Raw genomic sequence first — 23,026 nt, 5'->3', positions numbered from 1 at the left:
ATAAATGACCCAATCAAAAAATGGGCCAAAGGACTAAACAGACATGTCTCCAAAGAAGACATACAGATGGCTAACAAACACATGAAAAGATGCTCAACATCACTCATTATCAGAGAAATGCAAATCAAAACCACAATGAGGTACCATTACACGCCAGTCAGGATGGCTGCTATCCAAAAGTCTACAAGCAATAAATGCTGGAGAGGGTGTGGAGAAAAGGGAACCCTCTTACACTGTTGGTGGGAATGCAAACTAGTACAGCCGCTATGGAGAACAGTGTGGAGATTCCTTAAAAAACTGGAAATAGAACTGCCATATGACCCAGCAATACCACTCCTGGGCATACACACTGAGGAAACCAGAACTGCAAACATCTTTAAATGGTAAGAGATCCTTCAACCTCTAGGACTGCCCCTTCCCAGAACCCCTTCACAAATCACTACCTTCTGTTAATTTATAATGAAATTTTTTCTCAAGTTTCAAGATAAGTTTCAAGATAAAAGCTGTTCTTATTTTCTATGGGATATTTTACTTTATTCCTTTAGTTTAGGTAACATTTTTGTTTAGAACTCAGTAACACACAGACATACCATTTATCATCATTTTATTCAAATTTTATATATGAAATCCCTATGTCCATTTACGTCTGCTCCATCATCCACTGTGACCAAGGAATGCCTGTTCATTTCTGAATAGTTATGAGATCTAACACAATTGACAACCATTCCACTCACTATATGCCTTTATATTTGGCTTTCTAATTTGTAAATATATGAATTTAAAAAGTATGAGTAAAATAAAGGCTAAGTTATCTACATTTAATATAAAGAGAAAATAAATGCTGTTAAGGACAGGGACTTCTTAAAGAAGATTTTTTATCAATCTTCCAATATTTAAGACAAAGAGTAACTAAAATATGTAAAATATTTGATGAATATCTTAAAAGTGTAAGATCATCATAAGAGATCCAATAAATGAATGATTGTTGTTGTTCAGTTGCTCAGTGTGCCCAACACTCTGCAACTCCATGGACTGCAGCACAGTAGGCTACCTGTCCTTGTATGAATGACTGGAGTCTCTGAAAGTAAAATCACAGCAAAGATGTTCAGCAAGTATTAAACATTATGATGCAAAGTTTTCTGGATAAAAGACTTTGAAACTGTTTATTAAAAAGAATAATGAGTATATTCTTGCAATGACTAATAGCAAATGAAACTGCAGTAAAGCTACTAGGTTTTAAAAATAAAAGTCCTTTGGGTAGCTGGAATAAAGATAGGGAGAAATATAAGGGGATAAAAACTAGAATTTTAAGAGCCTTTTTGGAGAGAAATTCTCTGTGTTGGAAGAAAAGAGACAAACACATTGAAGTAACACAAGGAGGGAATGATGAATCGTGAACTTTTCACCAGCCAAGCAGAATGAGTTTCAAAAGTCCTTACAGGCAAATAGTGAAAGATCTAAGGTATTTTGATCTCCTATGACTAGTGGAACGAGCAGATGTGAGAAAACAGAATCCTTAATGACAATGACTTGCAAACAGATATGAGGACTAAACTTGCAGTTCCTTACTCAACAGAGACGGAGCTGTGTGCCAAGGCAGAGACCTTGGTGGTGGACATGAGGGTGACTTCCTCACAACAATTCATTAAGTTCCACCTCTGTGGAGGGTGCTTTTCTATACATGTGTGCATTTTTACAAAAACATATTTTAGAAGTAACAAGATAGATTAAAAACTCTAATGAAACACCTTATCTATAAATATTGAACATACAGATACATACAGAACTTGTAGATAAAACTGTAGATAAAACTAATACTAAATCTATACAACAAAACAACTTAAGTTATACTAAATGAGGGCCCTCAGGAAAGAAGCTGTGAGGCCTCCTTCGGTCTGGTGCAGATGAGGCTCCTGGTGTTGTCGGGGCTCCATTCCCTCTGGGGTCCAAAATGGGGTCCAGGTCTTCAGGGACTCAGCGTAGAGCCTGAAACATGAACACAGGTGATGGAGTCCCTGGGAAGGTGCACTGTCAGACAGAAGAGGCTTCCCTGGGGAGGGTGTCCGGGACCCAGAAGAGCTCCCAGGATCTAGACTTGGCTTTGGGGCTCAGATCTGCAGGGCACTGTGTCTGGTTGCTGCTCTTTGCTGAGGGTGTTGTCTGTGAGCAGGAAGTGTTTAGAAATGTCCCACAGGAGCAAGGACACCTGGGCATCTGGCTGGCAAACCTCAACTGAGACTCAGGCAGAGGAACAGGGGACTCTGGGATCCGGGACTAAAAGCTTGGGTCCCCCCTTCCCTCTAGGCCCTGGGAGGAGCAGGAGGGGAGATAACACAGGGGGTAGGAGAACCTGCCCACCCACCCTACACTCAGTACAACTGCTCCTGAGACCTGAGTGCTGGAAACGGACACACACCTGGGGTCTCTCTCTTCCCTAATAATCATTTCCAACCCCCAGCCAAACTCTTCTGACGTTTATGATTTTAAACTGGCATTATGTTTTTGTAATAAAAATGTACATTGTATATGTTTAGCATATTGCAACATTAAAATTGACAAAAGACACTGCTTTTTAAATTGTAATAAAACAAGATATGTTATTAATGACATGATTGGAAAAAAAGAAAAGAACATGAGTAACTTGAATCCTGCCACTCACCCCAAGGGTGCTGCTTAGATGCTTCAGTCGTGCCTGTCTCTGTGCAACCCTATGGATGACAGCCCAGCAGGCTCCTCAGTCACTGGGATTCTCCAGGCAAGAATACTGGAGTGGGTAACCATTTCTTTCCCCAGGGGACCTTCCCTACCCAGATATCGAACCCTGAGTCTCTTTTCTCTCTTGCATTGACAGGTGGGTTCCTTACAACTACACCACCATCCCAAGTGCACATGGCACTGAGTTGCTTTCTGGTGTTTCTTTATTTGGGGAATTGGAAACACACATAGAAAAAACTACAGAACTTTCAACTTCAGGTTGATAAAATGTGCCTGAGGTAACCCAGGACCCCAGGGTTCTAGAACCTGAGGGACCCCAGACTTGGGCACCCCCAGGATGGCTGGGACCCGCAGGACCAGGGAGCACCCACAGGGAGGCAGAGCTCCCAGGTCAGCCCCTGCCTGCAGGAGCTCTGGGCGCCTGTGTCTCCTTCACTCTGTTCCCAGGAGCCCAGGACTGGGGAGGGCGGGGCCGCCCCAACCTCTCTCTGCACTGGTGGTGGACTAGGGGTGCCCCCTGCTGCCTTTGGGGGGTTGGAGGGCAGAGCTGGGTCCTGCAGAGGGAGACGAGGAAGCCCGCAGGGGGGGTCTTCAAAGAGAACACGCTGGAACAGCAGCTCCTGGACTCCTGCACACAGTGGCCCCACAGTGCCCCAGCCTCCCTGCAAATGTAAGAGCGGCAGGAGGAGCCAGCCCAGCAACCTCGGGGGCATCTGGGGATGGGACCTGTGCCCTGGGGAGACGTGCCCAGGGCATCCTCCACTCGTCTGCATGGACTGTGACCACCCTCTGGACATGGACCTCTCACATGGAAGTACCTTCAGCACATCAGCCTTCACTGGTGTGGTGGCTCCAGGAGTCCGAGCCCAGGCAGGGACCCAGATCCTGTGTGCTGTGACTCATCCCCCATGGGAGTGCCCTCTACATGAGGGATTAACAGTGAGGACAGACATGAGGGGAAGTCACAAGTCCTGAGAGTGCAGGAGAAGAGAATTGACCTGGAGTTTGTGATGGACAGGGAGGCCTGGCGTGCTGCGATTCACGGGGTCGCAAAGAGTCGGACATGACTGAGTCACTGAACTGAACTGAACTGAACTGAACTGACAGGCACATGGTCTCCAGTATCAAGTGGCAATGAGATTTTTGCACCCTAGGATATGGCCATCGTAGTTCAGCATGCAATAGAAAGCAGAGTCTGCAGTGCACAATACCTGAGATGTGCTGACCAGAGAGCAGGCTTCCACACCAGTCAGTGACAGAAGCAGGAAAAGGAAGCTCTTATGGGAAAAATAATCTTTGAAGAGCAAACCAAGAAAAACTTTATAAACACAGCTCAGTGCAAGTTCAGGACAAAATCTCTCTATCATGTCATTAAAATATGAAAAGAATAAGTCTACACACATTTCCTTCTTCCTAATTTCATGTTCTCCTTCCTTAGCCTCCAAGCTGGGTGTTTAACCCTAAATTTCCAGGAACCCTCTCCCATCAGATCCCAACTGAATGTTGTTTCCTCTTGTGTCCCTTCCTCATCACTGCACCAAATGGTCTCCACAATGTATTCCATAGAAACACAACCATGAGCAACGAGGTGATTAGAAGGAGCGACCCACCCACTTCTCCTGCTCCAGTTGAGGCCATGCTGGCTCTCACAGCATCACCCTGAACTTCTTCCTAGGATTCTGGAAAGACACTCCACTGTGGATAGCAGATGGCAGTCATCTGTGCTCTGTGCAGTCAGAGCCCTCCAATAAGACACTGATCTCAGCTGCAAACCTAGAGATGCTGAAAGAGTCAGTTCTCAACCTCTCACTTCTACAGGCCCATTAGAGCTCTCCCCTTCATGCTCACCAACCTGAAATCACAAGTGTTTTTGACACACGTAAAACATGCCTTTAAGCAATTGTAACAGTCACATCTGGCTAGTGGCTACCACACTATAAAACACAACAACCACTATATGAGTTTATACATGTGCACATGCTTAGTCACTGAGTCATGTTCAACAATTTGTGACTCCATGGACTGTAGCCCTCCAGGCCCCTCTGTCATGGAATTCTCCAGGCAAGAACACTGGAGTGGGTAGTCATTTCCTTCTTCAGGGGATCTTCGTGACCCAAGTTTCAAACCCAGTTCTCTTGCATTGCAGGTGAATTCTTTACCATCTGAATCACTAGGGAAGATTGAATGAATCTGGAGATCAGTGCCACTTGTTCTAACACTTCTGATAGATTGTGGTAGAAGAGTTTCTGGAATGCCAGGGGACTTTGTTACAAGGGAAGGTTAGGGCTTGCCTGGTGGCTGAGTGGTAAAGAATCTGCCTGCCAATGGAGGAGACATGGGTTGGATCCCTGGGTTGGGAAGAGGATTTGGAGAAGGATATGGCAAACCACTTTAATATTCTTCCCTGGAGAATACATGGACAGAGGAGCCTGGTGGCATATGGGTCCATGGGATCTCCAAGGGTCAGACAAAACTGAGTGACTGAGCATGCAAGGCTATATATAGGATGTTACCACCCCTCTGTTATCTTCTCTCTCCTGATTATTTCCTCTGCATTTTCTGGCCATTTCAAGATGGCTGTTTGCTGATAGATTAACAAAGACAAGACTTTTGCCCCATGAAAGTATTTAGCCTGAGGGGCTAAGAGAGGGATGTGATGCTCTACTGGTTTCCATGGTAACCAATTTAACCAAGGAACCAAACTGCTGTTCTTTCCTGCTGGAAATGGTAGACTCCCTACCCCCCCACTCCAAGAGAGGAATGCTGCAGCTGCTGTCTTCTGCCTGTCCCCTGCTATCCACAGTGGGTGTCTCTCCAGGATCCTTTTACTTCAGACATGGAAATCATCCCGTCTATTAAACCTTTGATATCTCTGTCAACTCTGGGATCTTTCTTTGGTCTCAAGTCTAGATAAGCACAGGACTTGCAGGCCTGTGAATTGTACCCCAACAGTTTCTACAGACCATTTGACTGGCTTGATTTGATGATTCATTTGTAGGTATTTCTTGGGGTCATGCACACAGCCCAGGTACTCATGAGCCTTTGGGACACTGAAACAGCAATGTCAACACCCAGATCTTAGAGGAATTCCCAGCAGGTGTTCCTCTTGAGGGGACAGGGGGACATGGTCCAGGGCACCTGTGCTGAACATCATCAGAGAAGAGGTGAGGAGGGAGGGAGAGACACTGCATCTCCTCACGAGCCCATCCCTCCACCACTGATTCTGAGATGAGGGAGGGAGGGACACAGGGCCTTCAGAGAGACACGACCAGCTCACTGAACACTACGCACCACAGTGAGAAGGTGGAACGAGGCACAAGGAATGACATGACATTCCACGCTCATAGACTGGAGACTTAGTCCTGTTGACATTTCTACACGACCTAAACCTAAGTGAAGATTCATTGCAACACCAATCAAAATATTAACGTCACTCTCATAGAAATAGAAAAAGCAATTCCAAAATTATGTATGGAACTACTAAGAACTCCAAATAGACAAAATGAGCTTGAGAACAAAGATCAAAGTTTCTCACCTCTTGATTTCAAAACACATTACAAAGTTATTGGAATCAAAGCTGTATGATACTGACATAGAAACAGATACATAGCCCTAAATACCAGAATTAAAAAAAAAACAAGTAAACTCATGGATACAAGGTGAAATTAAATTCATGAAGGTTCTAAGACAACAAAATAGGGAAAGGGTAGTCTCTTCAACAATCAGTAGGATGGAAAGTGAACCTACAGAAAAATTGCAAACCATATATCACATTAGGAGCTCATACTCAAAATACATCAGAAAATTCCATGGCTCAAATGCAAAACAAATTAAAAAATAAAAGGTAAATAAATGAGTTGAGGAGTGTGCAAAGATGGTGATCAAAGCCATCTGGAGCTTTGGTCTGGAGGGAGTAGTGGGTTCTAAGGGGAGCAGTCACCGTGGGTCCTGCTGCTCTGAGTCTCTGACCTGGGTCTGGTCAGTCCCAGGAGACCAGGTCAGTAGGGCTTCATGAGCAAATGTGTAAAGAAAGCCAGCGGCCCCTTCACAGTTTCAAGAATCTGTGGCCATGCTGGCCTCTAGGCGCAGCTGGACATGGACTGCTCTCACGGGGAAGCACCTTCAGCACAGCATCCTTGGGAAGGGGTGGTGCTGAGACGAGCTTCAGGAGACTCAGCCCAGGCAGGGACGCCAGAGCACGTGTGCTCTGACTCATTCAACCCTGAGAGCACCCTTCATACAAGGAACAAACAGTGAGGACAAACATGAGGGGAAACCACAAGTCCTGAAAATGCAGAGGGAGAGGGTTCCCGTCTCACCCACCACCTGACACTCACTGCCAGAACTTGGTCTCCAGGGTCAAGTGACTGTGAGACTTTTGTGCCCACAAGGATGTGGCCATCATGGGAGAATTTAAACATGAAGCCAAAGTTCCTCATACATAAAATCCTGCAGGTACTAACCAGAAGCCAAGCTTTCACATTTAGCAGTGAAAGGACAAGGAAAGAGTAGTCTTGTCGTAAAGGACATTTCTAAATGGACAAGCAAAAGGAGATGTCTTTAAGCACAGCACAATACAGCACACGATCACATGGGTCTATAAAATCATTAAAATATGAAAAGAACAAATCAAAATTCTACACATATTTCCTCCTACTTCCTCAGTTTATATTCACCTTCCTTCATCTCCAAAGAGTTAAGTGTAACCCAAGTGGTCCTGGAACCCTCTCCCTCTTAATCCCACCTGAGAGTTGTTCCCTACCTGCGTTCTCTTCTGCATCACTGCTGTTAATACTTTCCAGGAAGCAGTTTGCAGAAAGACAACCAAGAGCAATGGTGCAGTTATTATACACGTTGACCCACCCATTTCTCCTCCTCCGCTTGGCTCACACAGCATCTCCCTGGTCTTTCCTCCAGGTTCACAGACCTCCCCTGTGCTTCTGGAGTCAGAGCCCTTCAACAAGATGTTGATCCCAGTTGCAAAATTTCATATGAGACAGAGATGCTGAGAGAATCACATTTTAACCTTACACTTCTACAGGCTCAATATAACTCTTACATTCAAGCTTACAAAGCTGAAATTGCAACACTTATGGACACACTGGAAATATGGCTACTGTGATCAACAAATGTGTGTTTTTTGTGATTTTTAAAAATATGTTAATTATTGTTTGAAATATGTTAATTATAGATAGGGAGATCTGACTAGTGGCTACTCCACTGGAAAGTTCAGCTCTCCTAGCTCCAAAGAAAAGGAAAAGGCAACTAATTGCCTCTTCAGGTTTTTCTCTGTTGTAGACAATTTGATGCCCTGATGAGATCAGTCATATGTAGGTATGCCTGGGGCTCTTGAACCTAGGCCAGGCATTGGGAGTGTGCTTGTGAACATCCCAATAGTAAGGTGAACACTCAGACTCAAAGAAAACTCCCAGCAGGGGGCTCACTTGTAGGCAGTGGTGAAGGGCATGGCCCAGAGCTCCTGTAGGACAAGTAAGCAGAGAGTAGGTTCAGGGGGGAGGGTGGGGACGTTCACCGTCTTCACGAGCCCATCATTCCCATCCCTGTCTCTAGAGGACCCAAGCAAGGCGGCACAAAAGCCTCCTTAGGAAGTGAAAAATTTGTGCACTGAACACCATAGAATACTTTTGAAAGAAAGAAGAGACAAGTAATTGGAATGACACACCATACTCATAGACTGGAATATTTAGTGTTGTTGACCTTCCTATGCTCCTAAAAGTGATGTACATATACGTTGAAACTACTGACAAGGTCTCATGACATTTTGGAAATAAAAAATCACAATGGAAATAAAAAATCCTCAAACACTAAAACTTATGCAACTGAAGAGAAACCCAAAGAGCAAAAAGTCTTGAGAGCAAATAGTAACAATGGGGCCTTCGGGCTTCCTGAATTCAAAACAGGTAAGAATGCCACAACAGTCAAAACTGTGTTCTACCTGCAGCAAAACAGGCAGAGAGACCAATAAATCACAAGGATGGAATCCTGAATAAATTCATACATATGAGGCCAAATGATCTTTGCCAGGGTTCCAAAATGACCATGTGAAGAAAGGATGGTCTCCTCAACAATCAGCAGAAAGGCAAACTGATGGAATGAGAAGAAGTATCTGCAAACTTTGTATCTGCATAGTGGGCCAATATTCAGAATATATAGCAACTACTACAGCTCAACTTCAAAACAACAACAGGCAAATAACTGACATTAAAAAATAAAAAATGTGTAAATGGCTTCAATAGACATTTCTTCATAGAATACAGAGAGGTGACCAATATTCATAGGCATAGTGCTCAACATCACTACGTATCAGTGAAATGGAAACCAAGTCAAAAGGAGATATCACCTTTCAGGCTGTGTATTATAAAAGGAAAATAAAAGATGTTGGCAACAAAGTAGAGAAATGGAACTTTTGTACCTGTTGGTAGGGATATAAAATGACATAGCTGTTATGGAACAGTTTGGAAGTCCTTCAAAAAATTATTAAGAGAACGATCATAAAATCCAGGAATCACTCTTTTGAGTTTATGTCCAAAGAAGATAAAATGAGAATGTCCAGGAGATATCTACAATCACATATCCATTGCTGTACTGTACACAAAAACCAGGAAAACTGCCCAGTGTCCAAGGGCAGATAAATCAAAGAGAAAATGTGGTGTATACACACACTGGAAGGTGTTTCAGCATTCTAAAATGAAGGATATCTTGTCATTTGCAGCACCGTGAATGAAGCTCGAGGATATTGGTTAAGAGTGAAATAAGGTGGTCAAAGGAGGACAAATACTGCACAATTCCATTTACCTGATGTATCTAAAGGAAAATTCAGAGAAGCAGAAAGTAGAAGGGTGGTTCCAAGAACTGGGAGGAGGTTGCCAGAGGGAGTGTCTGCTCAATGTTTATAAAAGTTTTGTTGAAGGATGGAAAAAATTGTAGAGACAAGCTGAAAAACACAGTACATTGAATTAACAGGCCTGACGGGACACTGAGTGATAACTGCAGGTCAGGGGTCCAGAGCAGTCACAATGGGAACACCCCGAGGTTCTCAGTTTGGCTTTTCAACAAAGGAGGGTCGAGAGCTTGGGCCATTGTCCTCAGCACCTTCTTCACGTGAGGAAAATGAATATTAAGCAAACATGAGGAATGGCTGAGCTGAGGAAAGAATCAGGTAATGTATAGACAGTGTGCAGAGGTGATGAGAAGTGCTGAGAAAGTTCACAGGTGACTTGTGCTGTGTAAGAAGGAAACCTCCTGAGGAAACACACAGAGACACAGAGCTTCAGAATCGGACCAGTGGGCCCACACATGGGCCCCCAACCCCGATTCACACAAACCCACAGCATCGAAATGATGTCGTTGCCTCCAGGTACCATAGAACAAAGACACTGTTCTTTCCTGGGAGATCAGCCTCTTCTCTGCACCTCCCGCCCGCACCCCAAGTAGGAATCCAGCATCAGGGCCACTCTCCAACCAGAGCCAGTCAGAGAACCCCAGCTTTATCAGTTGGATTGTACCTCAGCAGAATGATGATCCCTGAATATTTACCGTGTTCACTGGCTTCCCCAGATTCCTGTGACTGGAGAGAAGGAAACAGAGTGAGGTGTCAGCATCCTGAACTTCGTGCACTAAGTTTTCTGTCATGTGGTTTGTCTCCTCAGATAACTAAAACTCTTTATTTCAGTGACTCCAAAGGAAAACACAGAGTGTCCTGTTGCAAAGTCCCTTTCACATAAGATCTCTCAGTTTCAATTTGTCCAACAAGAACACATTGCTTTTCAAGAAAGAGTACTTTCTGCTAAGCAAAGTACCTACAGTAGTAAATGATGCTGTCATTTTTAATGTCCTTCTGAAACAGGTCTGTGTTGATAATAGATTTATCCTCACTCTTTTCCCAGCCAAGGAATTACATGCCTCAGTGGGAATGTAAATTGTCAGATGACTATAACTGTATTTGTCTGAATAACAGATAAGGTGAAGCAACAATCTTATCCCAGATCAAATAAGGTGCACTTACGTTCACAGTACTCAGAGCCTGTACCTCAGGCAAGTCCTGGAAGGGTGCCATCACCAGACTCTCCTGGGAAGCTAGAGGGACAAGGAAGAGACATTGGGGCACAGGTGAAGCTGCTCACTAATCACTCAGGAAACTTTTTGTTGGGGCGGGGGCATGGGGTGGAGTGTATGCTTAAGGCATCAGTAACTTGGGACTGAGTTGCTGTTGAATCATCCTCTTTGTTGTATAAATAAGAGCAAATCGGAGGAGCAGGAAATAATGAAACAGAACCTCTGCATTTTAACTAGTGATAACATAACAGATTGGGAAAAAAGAAACACTAAAATGTATGCCACCTTTCAATGACAGAGACTCATGAACCTCCTGCCTGTTTACATCTTCTGCAAAACAACCCCTATCCAGAAGGATTTCTTCCTAGAGCACTGCCTCCCCAGGATTCAGTTAAAGCTACTTTACTTACTGAGTTGTCTGAGAGCGTTTGTTCTTGATTAAACGCAGTCTCTGTTAGAGGACTGAATGCAATTCTCACTTGCCAAATAGCTATTAAGCCAGTATCATTCAGGTCATGTTTCTTGCCAGTCTTCATTTCCCAAAGAATATTTGCACGTCCCTGAATGAATGTCTGTTCACACTCAGAGAAGCCATACATTGAGTGGGACAGTTCATTATGGAGAGAAAGCATGGGGTAAACGTTGAATTTCTTGGACTCGGCTATGCAGGAGGTTTACAAGAGTCAATGTCAACAAGCAGACTGTCAAGTCCCACCGTGAGATCTATTTGACACCTTCCCTTGAGAGTGTGCTGCAGGGTTTAACCAATGTAAGGCTCAGGGTGTTGTCACCCAGTACAATGAAATATCTCCCTGATGGTAATCTGCTTTTGTCCTTGGTTAAGCAATGACACTAGCACCAACAGATTTGGCCTGTCCTGTCTAAACCAGGGCATACACCTCTCAGATCTGTGAACTGACCAGGAGGATTGTCAGTGCCTAAGTGCCTATCACAGTAATGACTGTGCCAACGTTGGTGATAATCTACTTCTATTTGCCCTGGGTTCCTTGACCACTGAGACCATCTTACAATGATGGACACGGTCTGGACCTGTGGAGCTCTAGTACATCCAGGCAAAAACACAGATGCATGGACCCCTTGCTCCGTGACTAGGATTTTAACGCTGAGTGATAACTGCAGGTCAGGGGTCCAGAGCAGTCACAATGGGAACACGCCGAGGTTCTCAGTTTGGCTTTTCAACAAAGGAGGGTCGAGAGCTTGGGCCATTGTCCTCAGCACCTTCTTCACGTGAGGAAAATGAATATTAAGCAAACATGAGGAATGGCTGAGCTGAGGAAAGAATCAGGTAATGTATAGACAGTGTGCAGAGGTGATGAGAAGTGCTGAGAAAGTTCACAGGTGACTTGTGCTGTGTAAGAAGGAAACCTCCTGAGGAAACACACAGAGACACAGAGCTTCAGAATCATACCAGGGGGCCCACACATGGGCCCCCAACCCCGATTCACACAAACCCACAGCATCGAAATGATGCCGTTGCCTCCAGGTACCATAGAACAAAGACACTGTTCTTTCCTGGGAGATCAGTCTCTTCTCTGCACCTCCCGCCCGCACCCCAAGTAGGAATCCAGCATCAGGGCCACTCTCCAACCAGAGCCAGTCAGAGAACCCCAGCTTTATCAGTTGGATTGTACCTCAGCAGAATGATGATCCCTGAATATTTACCGTGTTCACTGGCTTCCCCAGATTCCTGTGACTGGAGAGAAGGAAACAGAGTGAGGTGTCAGCATCCTGAACTTCGTGCACTAAGTTTTCTGTCATGTGGTTTGTCTCCTCAGATAACTAAAACTCTTTATTTCAGTGACTCCAAAGGAAAACACAGAGTGTCCTGTTGCAAAGTCCCTTTCACATAAGATCTCTCAGTTTCAATTTGTCCAACAAGAACACATTGCTTTTCAAGAAAGAGTACTTTCTGCTAAGCAAAGTACCTACAGTAGTAAATGATGCTGTCATTTTTAATGTCCTTCTGAAACAGGTCTGTGTTGATAATAGATTTATCCTCACTCTTTTCCCAGCCAAGGAATTACATGCCTCAGTGGGAATGTAAATTGTCAGATGACTATAACTGTATTTGTCTGAATAACAGATAAGGTGAAGCAACAATCTTATCCCAGATCAAATAAGGTGCACTTACGTTCACAGTACTCAGAGCCTGTACCTCAGGCAAGTCCTGGAAGGGTGCCATCACCAGACTCTCCTGGGAAGCTAGAGGGACAAGGAAGAGACATTGGGGCACAGGTGAAGCTGCTCACTAATCACTCAGGAAACTTTTTGTTGGGGCGGGGGCATGGGGTGGAGTGTATGCTTAAGGCATCAGTAACTTGGGACTGAGTTGCTGTTGAATCATCCTCTTTGTTGTATAAATAAGAGCAAATCGGAGGAGCAGGAAATAATGAAACAGAACCTCTGCATTTTAACTAGTGATAACCTAACAGATTGGGAAAAAAGAAACACTAAAATGTATGCCACCTTTCAATGACAGAGACTCATGAACCTCCTGCCTGTTTACATCTTCTGCAAAACAACCCCTATCCAGAAGGATTTCTTCCTAGATCACTGCCTCCCCAGGATTCAGTTAAAGCTACTTTACTTACTGAGTTGTCTGAGAGAGTTTGTTCTTGATTAAACGCAGTCTCTGTTAGAGGACTGAATGCAATTCTCACTTGCCAAATAGCTATTAAGCCAGTATCATTCAGGTCATGTTTCTTGCCAGTCTTCATTTCCCAAAGAATATTTGCACGTCCCTGAATGAATGTCTGTTCACACTCAGAGAAGCCATACATTGAGTGGGACAGTTCATTATGGAGAGAAAGCATGGGGTAAACGTTGAATTTCTTGGACTCGGCTATGCAGGAGGTTTACAAGAGTCAATGTCAACAAGCAGACTGTCAAGTTCCACCGTGAGATCTATTTGACACCTTCCCTTGAGAGTGTGCTGCAGGGTTTAACCAATGTAAGGCTTAGGGTGTTGTCACCCAGTACAATGAAATATCTCCCTGATGGTAATCTGCTTTTGTCCTTGGTTAAGCAATGACACTAGCACCAACAGATTTGGCCTGTCCTGTCTAAACCAGGGCATACATCTCTCAGATCTGTGAACTGACCAGGAGGATTGTCAGTGCCTAAGTGCCTATCACAGTAATGACTGTGCCAACGTTGGTGATAATCTGCTTCTATTTGCCCTGGGTTCCTTGACCACTGAGACCATCTTACAATGATGGACACGGTCTGGACCTGTGGAGCTCTAGTACATCCAGGCAAAAACACAGATGCATGGACCCCTTGCTCCGTGACTAGGATTTTAACGCTGAGTGATAACTGAAGGTCAGGGGTCCAGAGCAGTCACAATGGGAACACGCCGAGGTTCTCAGTTTGGCTTTTCAACAAAGGAGGGTCGAGAGCTTGGGCCATTGTCCTCAGCACCTTCTTCACGTGAGGAAAATGAATATTAAGCAAACATGAGGAATGGCTGAGCTGAGGAAAGAATCAGGTAATGTATAGACAGTGTGCAGAGGTGATGAGAAGTGTTGAGAAAGTTCACAGGTGACTTGTGCTGTGTAAGAAGGAAACCTCCTGAGGAAACACACAGAGACACAGAGCTTCAGAATCATACCAGGGGGCCCACACATGGGCCCCCAACCCCGATTCACACAAACCCATAGCATCGAAATGATGTCGTTGCCTCCAGGTACCATAGAACAAAGACACTGTTCTTTCCTGGGAGATCAGTCTCTTCTCTGCACCTCCCGCCCGCACCCCAAGTAGGAATCCAGCATCAGGGCCACTCTCCAACCAGAGCCAGTCAGAGAACCCCAGCTTTATCAGTTGGATTGTACCTCAGCAGAATGATGATCCCTGAATATTTACCGTGTTCACTGGCTTCCCCAGATTCCTGTGACTGGAGAGAAGGAAACAGAGTGAGGTGTCAGCATCCTGAACTTCGTGCACTAAGTTTTCTGTCATGTGGTTTGTCTCCTCAGATAACTAAAATTCTCTATTTCAGTGACTCCAAAGGAAAACACAGAGTGTCCTGTTGCAAAGTCCCTTTCACATAAGATCTCTCAGTTTCAATTTGTCCAACAAGAACACATTGCTTTTCAAGAAAGAGTACTTTCTGCTAAGCAAAGTACCTACAGTAGTAAATGATGCTGTCATTTTTAATGTCCTTTTGAAACAGGTCTGTGTTGATAATAGATTTATCCTCACTCTTTTCCCAGCCAAGGAATTACATGCCTCAGTGGGAATGTAAATTGTCAGATGACTATAACTGTATTTGTCTGAATAACAGATAAGGTGAAGCAACAATCTTATCCCAGATCAAATAAGGTGCACTTACGTTCACAGTACTCAGAGCCTGTACCTCAGGCAAGTCCTGGAAGGGTGCCATCACCAGACTCTCCTGGGAAGCTAGAGGGACAAGGAAGAGACATTGGGGCACAGGTGAAGCTGCTCACTAATCACTCAGGAAACTTTTTGTTGGGGCGGGGGCATGGGGTGGAGTGTATGCTTAAGGCATCAGTAACGTGGGACTGAGTTGCTGTTGAATCATCCTCTTTGTTGTATAAATAAGAGCAAATCGGAGGAGCAGGAAATAATGAAACAGAACCTCTGCATTTTAACTAGTGATAACCTAACAGATTGGGAAAAAAGAAACACTAAAATATATGCCACCTTTCAATGACAGAGACTCATGAACCTCCTGCCTGTTTACATCTTCTGCAAAACAACCCCTATCCAGAAGGATTTCTTCCTAGATCACTGCCTCCCCAGGATTCAGTTAAAGCTACTTTACTTACTGAGTTGTCTGAGAGAGTTTGTTCTTGATTAAACGCAGTCTCTGTTAGAGGACTGAATGCAATTCTCACTTGCCAAATAGCTATTAAGCCAGTATCATTCAGGTCATGTTTCTTGCCAGTCTTCATTTCCCAAAGAATATTTGCACGTCCCTGAATGAATGTCTGTTCACACTCAGAGAAGCCATACATTGAGTGGGACAGTTCATTATGGAGAGAAAGCATGGGGTAAACGTTGAATTTCTTGGACTCGGCTATGCAGGAGGTTTACAAGAGTCAATGTCAACAAGCAGACTGTCAAGTCCCACCGTGAGATCTATTTGACACCTTCCCTTGAGAGTGTGCTGCAGGGTTTAACCAATGTAAGGCTCAGGGTGTTGTCACCCAGTACAATGAAATATCTCCCTGATGGTAATCTGCTTTTGTCCTTGGTTAAGCAATGACACTAGCACCAACAGATTTGGCCTGTCCTGTCTAAACCAGGGCATACACCTCTCAGATCTGTGAACTGACCAGGAGGATTGTCAGTGCCTAAGTGCCTATCACAGTAATGACTGTGCCAACGTTGGTGATAATCTACTTCTATTTGCCCTGGGTTCCTTGACCACTGAGACCATCTTACAATGATGGACACGGTCTGGACCTGTGGAGCTCTAGTACATCCAGGCAAAAACACAGATGCATGGACCCCTTGCTCCGTGACTAGGATTTTAACGCTGAGTGATAACTGCAGGTCAGGGGTCCAGAGCAGTCACAATGGGAACACGCCGAGGTTCTCAGTTTGGCTTTTCAACAAAGGAGGGTCGAGAGCTTGGGCCATTGTCCTCAGCACCTTCTTCACGTGAGGAAAATGAATATTAAGCAAACATGAGGAATGGCTGAGCTGAGGAAAGAATCAGGTAATGTATAGACAGTGTGCAGAGGTGATGAGAAGTGCTGAGAAAGTTCACAGGTGACTTGTGCTGTGTAAGAAGGAAACCTCCTGAGGAAACACACAGAGACACAGAGCTTCAGAATCATACCAGGGGGCCCACACATGGGCCCCCAACCCCGATTCACACAAACCCACAGCATCGAAATGATGCCGTTGCCTCCAGGTACCATAGAACAAAGACACTGTTCTTTCCTGGGAGATCAGTCTCTTCTCTGCACCTCCCGCCCGCACCCCAAGTAGGAATCCAGCATCAGGGCCACTCTCCAACCAGAGCCAGTCAGAGAACCCCAGCTTTATCAGTTGGATTGTACCTCAGCAGAATGATGATCCCTGAATATTTACCGTGTTCACTGGCTTCCCCAGATTCCTGTGACTGGAGAGAAGGAAACAGAGTGAGGTGTCAGCATCCTGAACTTCGTGCACTAAGTTTTCTGTCATGTGGTTTGTCTCCTCAGATAACTAAAACTCTTTATTTCAGTGACTCCAAAGGAAAACACAGAGTGTCCTGTTGCAAAGTCCCTTTCACATAAGATCTCTCAGTTTCAATTTGTCCAACAAGAACACATTGCTTTTCAAGAAAGAGTACTTTCTGCTAAGCAAAGTACCTACAGTAGTAAATGATGCTGTCATTTTTAATGTCCTTCTGAAACAGGTCTGTGTTGATAATAGATTTATCCTCACTCTTTTCCCAGCCAAGGAATTACATGCCTCAGTGGGAATGTAAATTGTCAGATGACTATAACTGTATTTGTCTGAATAACAGATAAGGTGAAGCAACAATCTTATCCCAGATCAAATAAGGTGCACTTACGTTCACAGTACTCAGAGCCTGTACCTCAGGCAAGTCCTGGAAGGGTGCCATCACCAGACTCTCCTGGGAAGCTAGAGGGACAAGGAAGAGACATTGGGGCACAGGTGAAGCTGCTCACTAATCACTCAGGAAACTTTTTGTTGGGGCGGGGGCATGGGGTGGAGTGTATGCTTAAGGCATCAGTAACTTGGGACTGAGTTGCTGTTGAATCATCCTCTTTGTTGTATAAATAAGAGCAAATCGGAGGAGCAGGAAATAATGAAACAGAACCTCTGCATTTTAACTAGTGATAACCTAACAGATTGGGAAAAAAGAAACACTAAAATGTATGCCACCTTTCAATGACAGAGACTCATGAACCTCCTGCCTGTTTACATCTTCTGCAAAACAACCCCTATCCAGAAGGATTTCTTCCTAGATCACTGCCTCCCCAGGATTCAGTTAAAGCTACTTTACTTACTGAGTTGTCTGAGAGAGTTTGTTCTTGATTAAACGCAGTCTCTGTTAGAGGACTGAATGCAATTCTCACTTGCCAAATAGCTATTAAGCCAGTATCATTCAGGTCATGTTTCTTGCCAGTCTTCATTTCCCAAAGAATATTTGCACGTCCCTGAATGAATGTCTGTTCACACTCAGAGAAGCCATACATTGAGTGGGACAGTTCATTATGGAGAGAAAGCATGGGGTAAACGTTGAATTTCTTGGACTCGGCTATGCAGGAGGTTTACAAGAGTCAATGTCAACAAGCAGACTGTCAAGTTCCACCGTGAGATCTATTTGACACCTTCCCTTGAGAGTGTGCTGCAGGGTTTAACCAATGTAAGGCTTAGGGTGTTGTCACCCAGTACAATGAAATATCTCCCTGATGGTAATCTGCTTTTGTCCTTGGTTAAGCAATGACACTAGCACCAACAGATTTGGCCTGTCCTGTCTAAACCAGGGCATACACCTCTCAGATCTGTGAACTGACCAGGAGGATTGTCAGTGCCTAAGTGCCTATCACAGTAATGACTGTGCCAACGTTGGTGATAATCTGCTTCTATTTGCCCTGGGTTCCTTGACCACTGAGACCATCTTACAATGATGGACACGGTCTGGACCTGTGGAGCTCTAGTACATCCAGGCAAAAACACAGATGCATGGACCCCTTGCTCCGTGACTAGGATTTTAACGCTGAGTGATAACTGCAGGTCAGGGGTCCAGAGCAGTCACAATGGGAACACGCCGAGGTTCTCAGTTTGGCTTTTCAACAAAGGAGGGTCGAGAGCTTGGGCCATTGTCCTCAGCACCTTCTTCACGTGAGGAAAATGAATATTAAGCAAACATGAGGAATGGCTGAGCTGAGGAAAGAATCAGGTAATGTATAGACAGTGTGCAGAGGTGATGAGAAGTGTTGAGAAAGTTCACAGGTGACTTGTGCTGTGTAAGAAGGAAACCTCCTGAGGAAACACACAGAGACACAGAGCTTCAGAATCATACCAGGGGGCCCACACATGGGCCCCCAACCCCGATTCACACAAACCCATAGCATCGAAATGATGTCGTTGCCTCCAGGTACCATAGAACAAAGACACTGTTCTTTCCTGGGAGATCAGTCTCTTCTCTGCACCTCCCGCCCGCACCCCAAGTAGGAATCCAGCATCAGGGCCACTCTCCAACCAGAGCCAGTCAGAGAACCCCAGCTTTATCAGTTGGATTGTACCTCAGCAGAATGATGATCCCTGAATATTTACCGTGTTCACTGGCTTCCCCAGATTCCTGTGACTGGAGAGAAGGAAACAGAGTGAGGTGTCAGCATCCTGAACTTCGTGCACTAAGTTTTCTGTCATGTGGTTTGTCTCCTCAGATAACTAAAATTCTCTATTTCAGTGACTCCAAAGGAAAACACAGAGTGTCCTGTTGCAAAGTCCCTTTCACATAAGATCTCTCAGTTTCAATTTGTCCAACAAGAACACATTGCTTTTCAAGAAAGAGTACTTTCTGCTAAGCAAAGTACCTACAGTAGTAAATGATGCTGTCATTTTTAATGTCCTTTTGAAACAGGTCTGTGTTGATAATAGATTTATCCTCACTCTTTTCCCAGCCAAGGAATTACATGCCTCAGTGGGAATGTAAATTGTCAGATGACTATAACTGTATTTGTCTGAATAACAGATAAGGTGAAGCAACAATCTTATCCCAGATCAAATAAGGTGCACTTACGTTCACAGTACTCAGAGCCTGTACCTCAGGCAAGTCCTGGAAGGGTGCCATCACCAGACTCTCCTGGGAAGCTAGAGGGACAAGGAAGAGACATTAGGGCACAGGTGAAGCTGCTCACTAATCACTCAGGAAACTTTTTGTTGGGGCGGGGGCATGGGGTGGAGTGTATGCTTAAGGCATCAGTAACTTGGGACTGAGTTGCTGTTGAATCATCCTCTTTGTTGTATAAATAAGAGCAAATCGGAGGAGCAGGAAATAATGAAACAGAACCTCTGCATTTTAACTAGTGATAACCTAACAGATTGGGAAAAAAGAAACACTAAAATGTATGCCACCTTTCAATGACAGAGACTCATGAACCTCCTGCCTGTTTACATCTTCTGCAAAACAACCCCTATCCAGAAGGATTTCTTCCTAGATCACTGCCTCCCCAGGATTCAGTTAAAGCTACTTTACTTACTGAGTTGTCTGAGAGAGTTTGTTCTTGATTAAACGCAGTCTCTGTTAGAGGACTGAATGCAATTCTCACTTGCCAAATAGCTATTAAGCCAGTATCATTCAGGTCATGTTTCTTGCCAGTCTTCATTTCCCAAAGAATATTTGCACGTCCCTGAATGAATGTCTGTTCACACTCAGAGAAGCCATACATTGAGTGGGACAGTTCATTATGGAGAGAAAGCATGGGGTAAACGTTGAATTTCTTGGACTCGGCTATGCAGGAGGTTTACAAGAGTCAATGTCAACAAGCAGACTGTCAAGTTCCACCGTGAGATCTATTTGACACCTTCCCTTGAGAGTGTGCTGCAGGGTTTAACCAATGTAAGGCTTAGGGTGTTGTCACCCAGTACAATGAAATATCTCCCTGATGGTAATCTGCTTTTGTCCTTGGTTAAGCAATGACACTAGCACCAACAGATTTGGCCTGTCCTGTCTAAACCAGGGCATACACCTCTCAGATCTGTGAACTGACCAGGAGGATTGTCAGTGCCTAAGTGCCTATCACAGTAATGACTGTGCCAACGTTGGTGATAATCTACTTCTATTTGCCCTGGGTTCCTTGACCACTGAGACCATCTTACAATGATGGACACGGTCTGGACCTGTGGAGCTCTAGTACATCCAGGCAAAAACACAGATGCATGGACCCCTTGCTCCGTGACTAGGATTTTAACGCTGAGTGATAACTGCAGGTCAGGGGTCCAGAGCAGTCACAATGGGAACACGCCGAGGTTCTCAGTTTGGCTTTTCAACAAAGGAGGGTCGAGAGCTTGGGCCATTGTCCTCAGCACCTTCTTCACGTGAGGAAAATGAATATTAAGCAAACATGAGGAATGGCTGAGCTGAGGAAAGAATCAGGTAATGTATAGACAGTGTGCAGAGGTGATGAGAAGTGCTGAGAAAGTTCACAGGTGACTTGTGCTGTGTAAGAAGGAAACCTCCTGAGGAAACACACAGAGACACAGAGCTTCAGAATCATACCAGGGGGCCCACACATGGGCCCCCAACCCCGATTCACACAAACCCACAGCATCGAAATGATGCCGTTGCCTCCAGGTACCATAGAACAAAGACACTGTTCTTTCCTGGGAGATCAGTCTCTTCTCTGCACCTCCCGCCCGCACCCCAAGTAGGAATCCAGCATCAGGGCCACTCTCCAACCAGAGCCAGTCAGAGAACCCCAGCTTTATCAGTTGGATTGTACCTCAGCAGAATGATGATCCCTGAATATTTACCGTGTTCACTGGCTTCCCCAGATTCCTGTGACTGGAGAGAAGGAAACAGAGTGAGGTGTCAGCATCCTGAACTTCGTGCACTAAGTTTTCTGTCATGTGGTTTGTCTCCTCAGATAACTAAAACTCTTTATTTCAGTGACTCCAAAGGAAAACACAGAGTGTCCTGTTGCAAAGTCCCTTTCACATAAGATCTCTCAGTTTCAATTTGTCCAACAAGAACACATTGCTTTTCAAGAAAGAGTACTTTCTGCTAAGCAAAGTACCTACAGTAGTAAATGATGCTGTCATTTTTAATGTCCTTCTGAAACAGGTCTGTGTTGATAATAGATTTATCCTCACTCTTTTCCCAGCCAAGGAATTACATGCCTCAGTGGGAATGTAAATTGTCAGATGACTATAACTGTATTTGTCTGAATAACAGATAAGGTGAAGCAACAATCTTATCCCAGATCAAATAAGGTGCACTTACGTTCACAGTACTCAGAGCCTGTACCTCAGGCAAGTCCTGGAAGGGTGCCATCACCAGACTCTCCTGGGAAGCTAGAGGGACAAGGAAGAGACATTGGGGCACAGGTGAAGCTGCTCACTAATCACTCAGGAAACTTTTTGTTGGGGCGGGGGCATGGGGTGGAGTGTATGCTTAAGGCATCAGTAACTTGGGACTGAGTTGCTGTTGAATCATCCTCTTTGTTGTATAAATAAGAGCAAATCGGAGGAGCAGGAAATAATGAAACAGAACCTCTGCATTTTAACTAGTGATAACCTAACAGATTGGGAAAAAAGAAACACTAAAATGTATGCCACCTTTCAATGACAGAGACTCATGAACCTCCTGCCTGTTTACATCTTCTGCAAAACAACCCCTATCCAGAAGGATTTCTTCCTAGATCACTGCCTCCCCAGGATTCAGTTAAAGCTACTTTACTTACTGAGTTGTCTGAGAGAGTTTGTTCTTGATTAAACGCAGTCTCTGTTAGAGGACTGAATGCAATTCTCACTTGCCAAATAGCTATTAAGCCAGTATCATTCAGGTCATGTCTCTTGCCAGTCTTCATTTCCCAAAGAATATTTGCACGTCCCTGAATGAATGTCTGTTCACACTCAGAGAAGCCATACATTGAGTGGGACAGTTCATTATGGAGAGAAAGCATGGGGTAAACGTTGAATTTCTTGGACTCGGCTATGCAGGAGGTTTACAAGAGTCAATGTCAACAAGCAGACTGTCAAGTTCCACTGTGAGATCTATTTGACACCTTCCCTTGAGAGTGTGCTGCAGGGTTTAACCAATGTAAGGCTTAGGGTGTTGTCACCCAGTACAATGAAATATCTCCCTGATGGTAATCTGCTTTTGTCCTTGGTTAAGCAATGACACTAGCACCAACAGATTTGGCCTGTCCTGTCTAAACCAGGGCATACACCTCTCAGATCTGTGAACTGACCAGGAGGATTGTCAGTGCCTAAGTGCCTATCACAGTAATGACTGTGCCAACGTTGGTGATAATCTACTTCTATTTGCCCTGGGTTCCTTGACCACTGAGACCATCTTACAATGATGGACACGGTCTGGACCTGTGGAGCTCTAGTACATCCAGGCAAAAACACAGATGCATGGACCCCTTGCTCCGTGACTAGGATTTTAACGCTGAGTGATAACTGAAGGTCAGGGGTCCAGAGCAGTCACAATGGGAACACGCCGAGGTTCTCAGTTTGGCTTTTCAACAAAGGAGGGTCGAGAGCTTGGGCC

General features: G+C 44.7%; 1 protein-coding gene and 1 long non-coding RNA gene across 17 annotated transcripts in view; one reads left to right on the top strand and one right to left on the bottom strand.

Annotated features, from left to right (window-relative positions):
- LOC122708239 overlaps positions 1 to 23,026 on the top strand; it is a 51,234-nt gene that overhangs the window by 14,273 nt on the left and 13,935 nt on the right. The gene's annotated exons all lie outside the window — the stretch shown is intronic.
- Positions 1,724 to 23,026, bottom strand: part of LOC122708237 — an 87,955-nt gene continuing 66,652 nt past the window's right edge. For 5 of the 16 annotated variants that reach the window (XM_043924448.1, XM_043924453.1, XM_043924452.1 and 2 more), the window contains 13 exons: positions 21,752 to 21,822; positions 21,283 to 21,313; positions 19,550 to 19,620; positions 19,081 to 19,111; positions 17,348 to 17,418; positions 16,879 to 16,909; positions 15,146 to 15,216; positions 14,677 to 14,707; positions 12,944 to 13,014; positions 12,475 to 12,505; positions 10,742 to 10,812; positions 10,273 to 10,303; positions 9,816 to 9,978 (listed from right to left, as the gene is read on the bottom strand). In XM_043924448.1, the coding sequence (XP_043780383.1) occupies positions 9,854 to 9,978; positions 10,273 to 10,303; positions 10,742 to 10,812; positions 12,475 to 12,505; positions 12,944 to 13,014; positions 14,677 to 14,707; positions 15,146 to 15,216; positions 16,879 to 16,909; positions 17,348 to 17,418; positions 19,081 to 19,111; positions 19,550 to 19,620; positions 21,283 to 21,313; positions 21,752 to 21,822 (737 nt within the window). In that variant the 3' untranslated portion in view covers positions 9,816 to 9,853. Of the gene's footprint in view, positions 1,987 to 9,815; positions 9,979 to 10,272; positions 10,304 to 10,741; positions 10,813 to 12,017; positions 12,181 to 12,474; positions 12,506 to 12,943; positions 13,015 to 14,676; positions 14,708 to 15,145; positions 15,217 to 16,421; positions 16,585 to 16,878; positions 16,910 to 17,347; positions 17,419 to 19,080; positions 19,112 to 19,549; positions 19,621 to 21,282; positions 21,314 to 21,751; positions 21,823 to 23,026 lie in introns of those variants that run through there. The other 11 variants (XM_043924457.1, XM_043924459.1, XM_043924449.1 and 8 more) reach the window with 11 other exon arrangements.

Source organism: Cervus elaphus, chromosome 14 (genome assembly GCF_910594005.1).
Source record: "Cervus elaphus chromosome 14, mCerEla1.1, whole genome shotgun sequence".
NCBI lineage: Eukaryota > Metazoa > Chordata > Mammalia > Artiodactyla > Cervidae > Cervus > Cervus elaphus.
The sequence above is the reverse complement of the archived record's forward strand: the minus strand, read 5'-3'. Positions and strand labels throughout refer to the sequence as shown.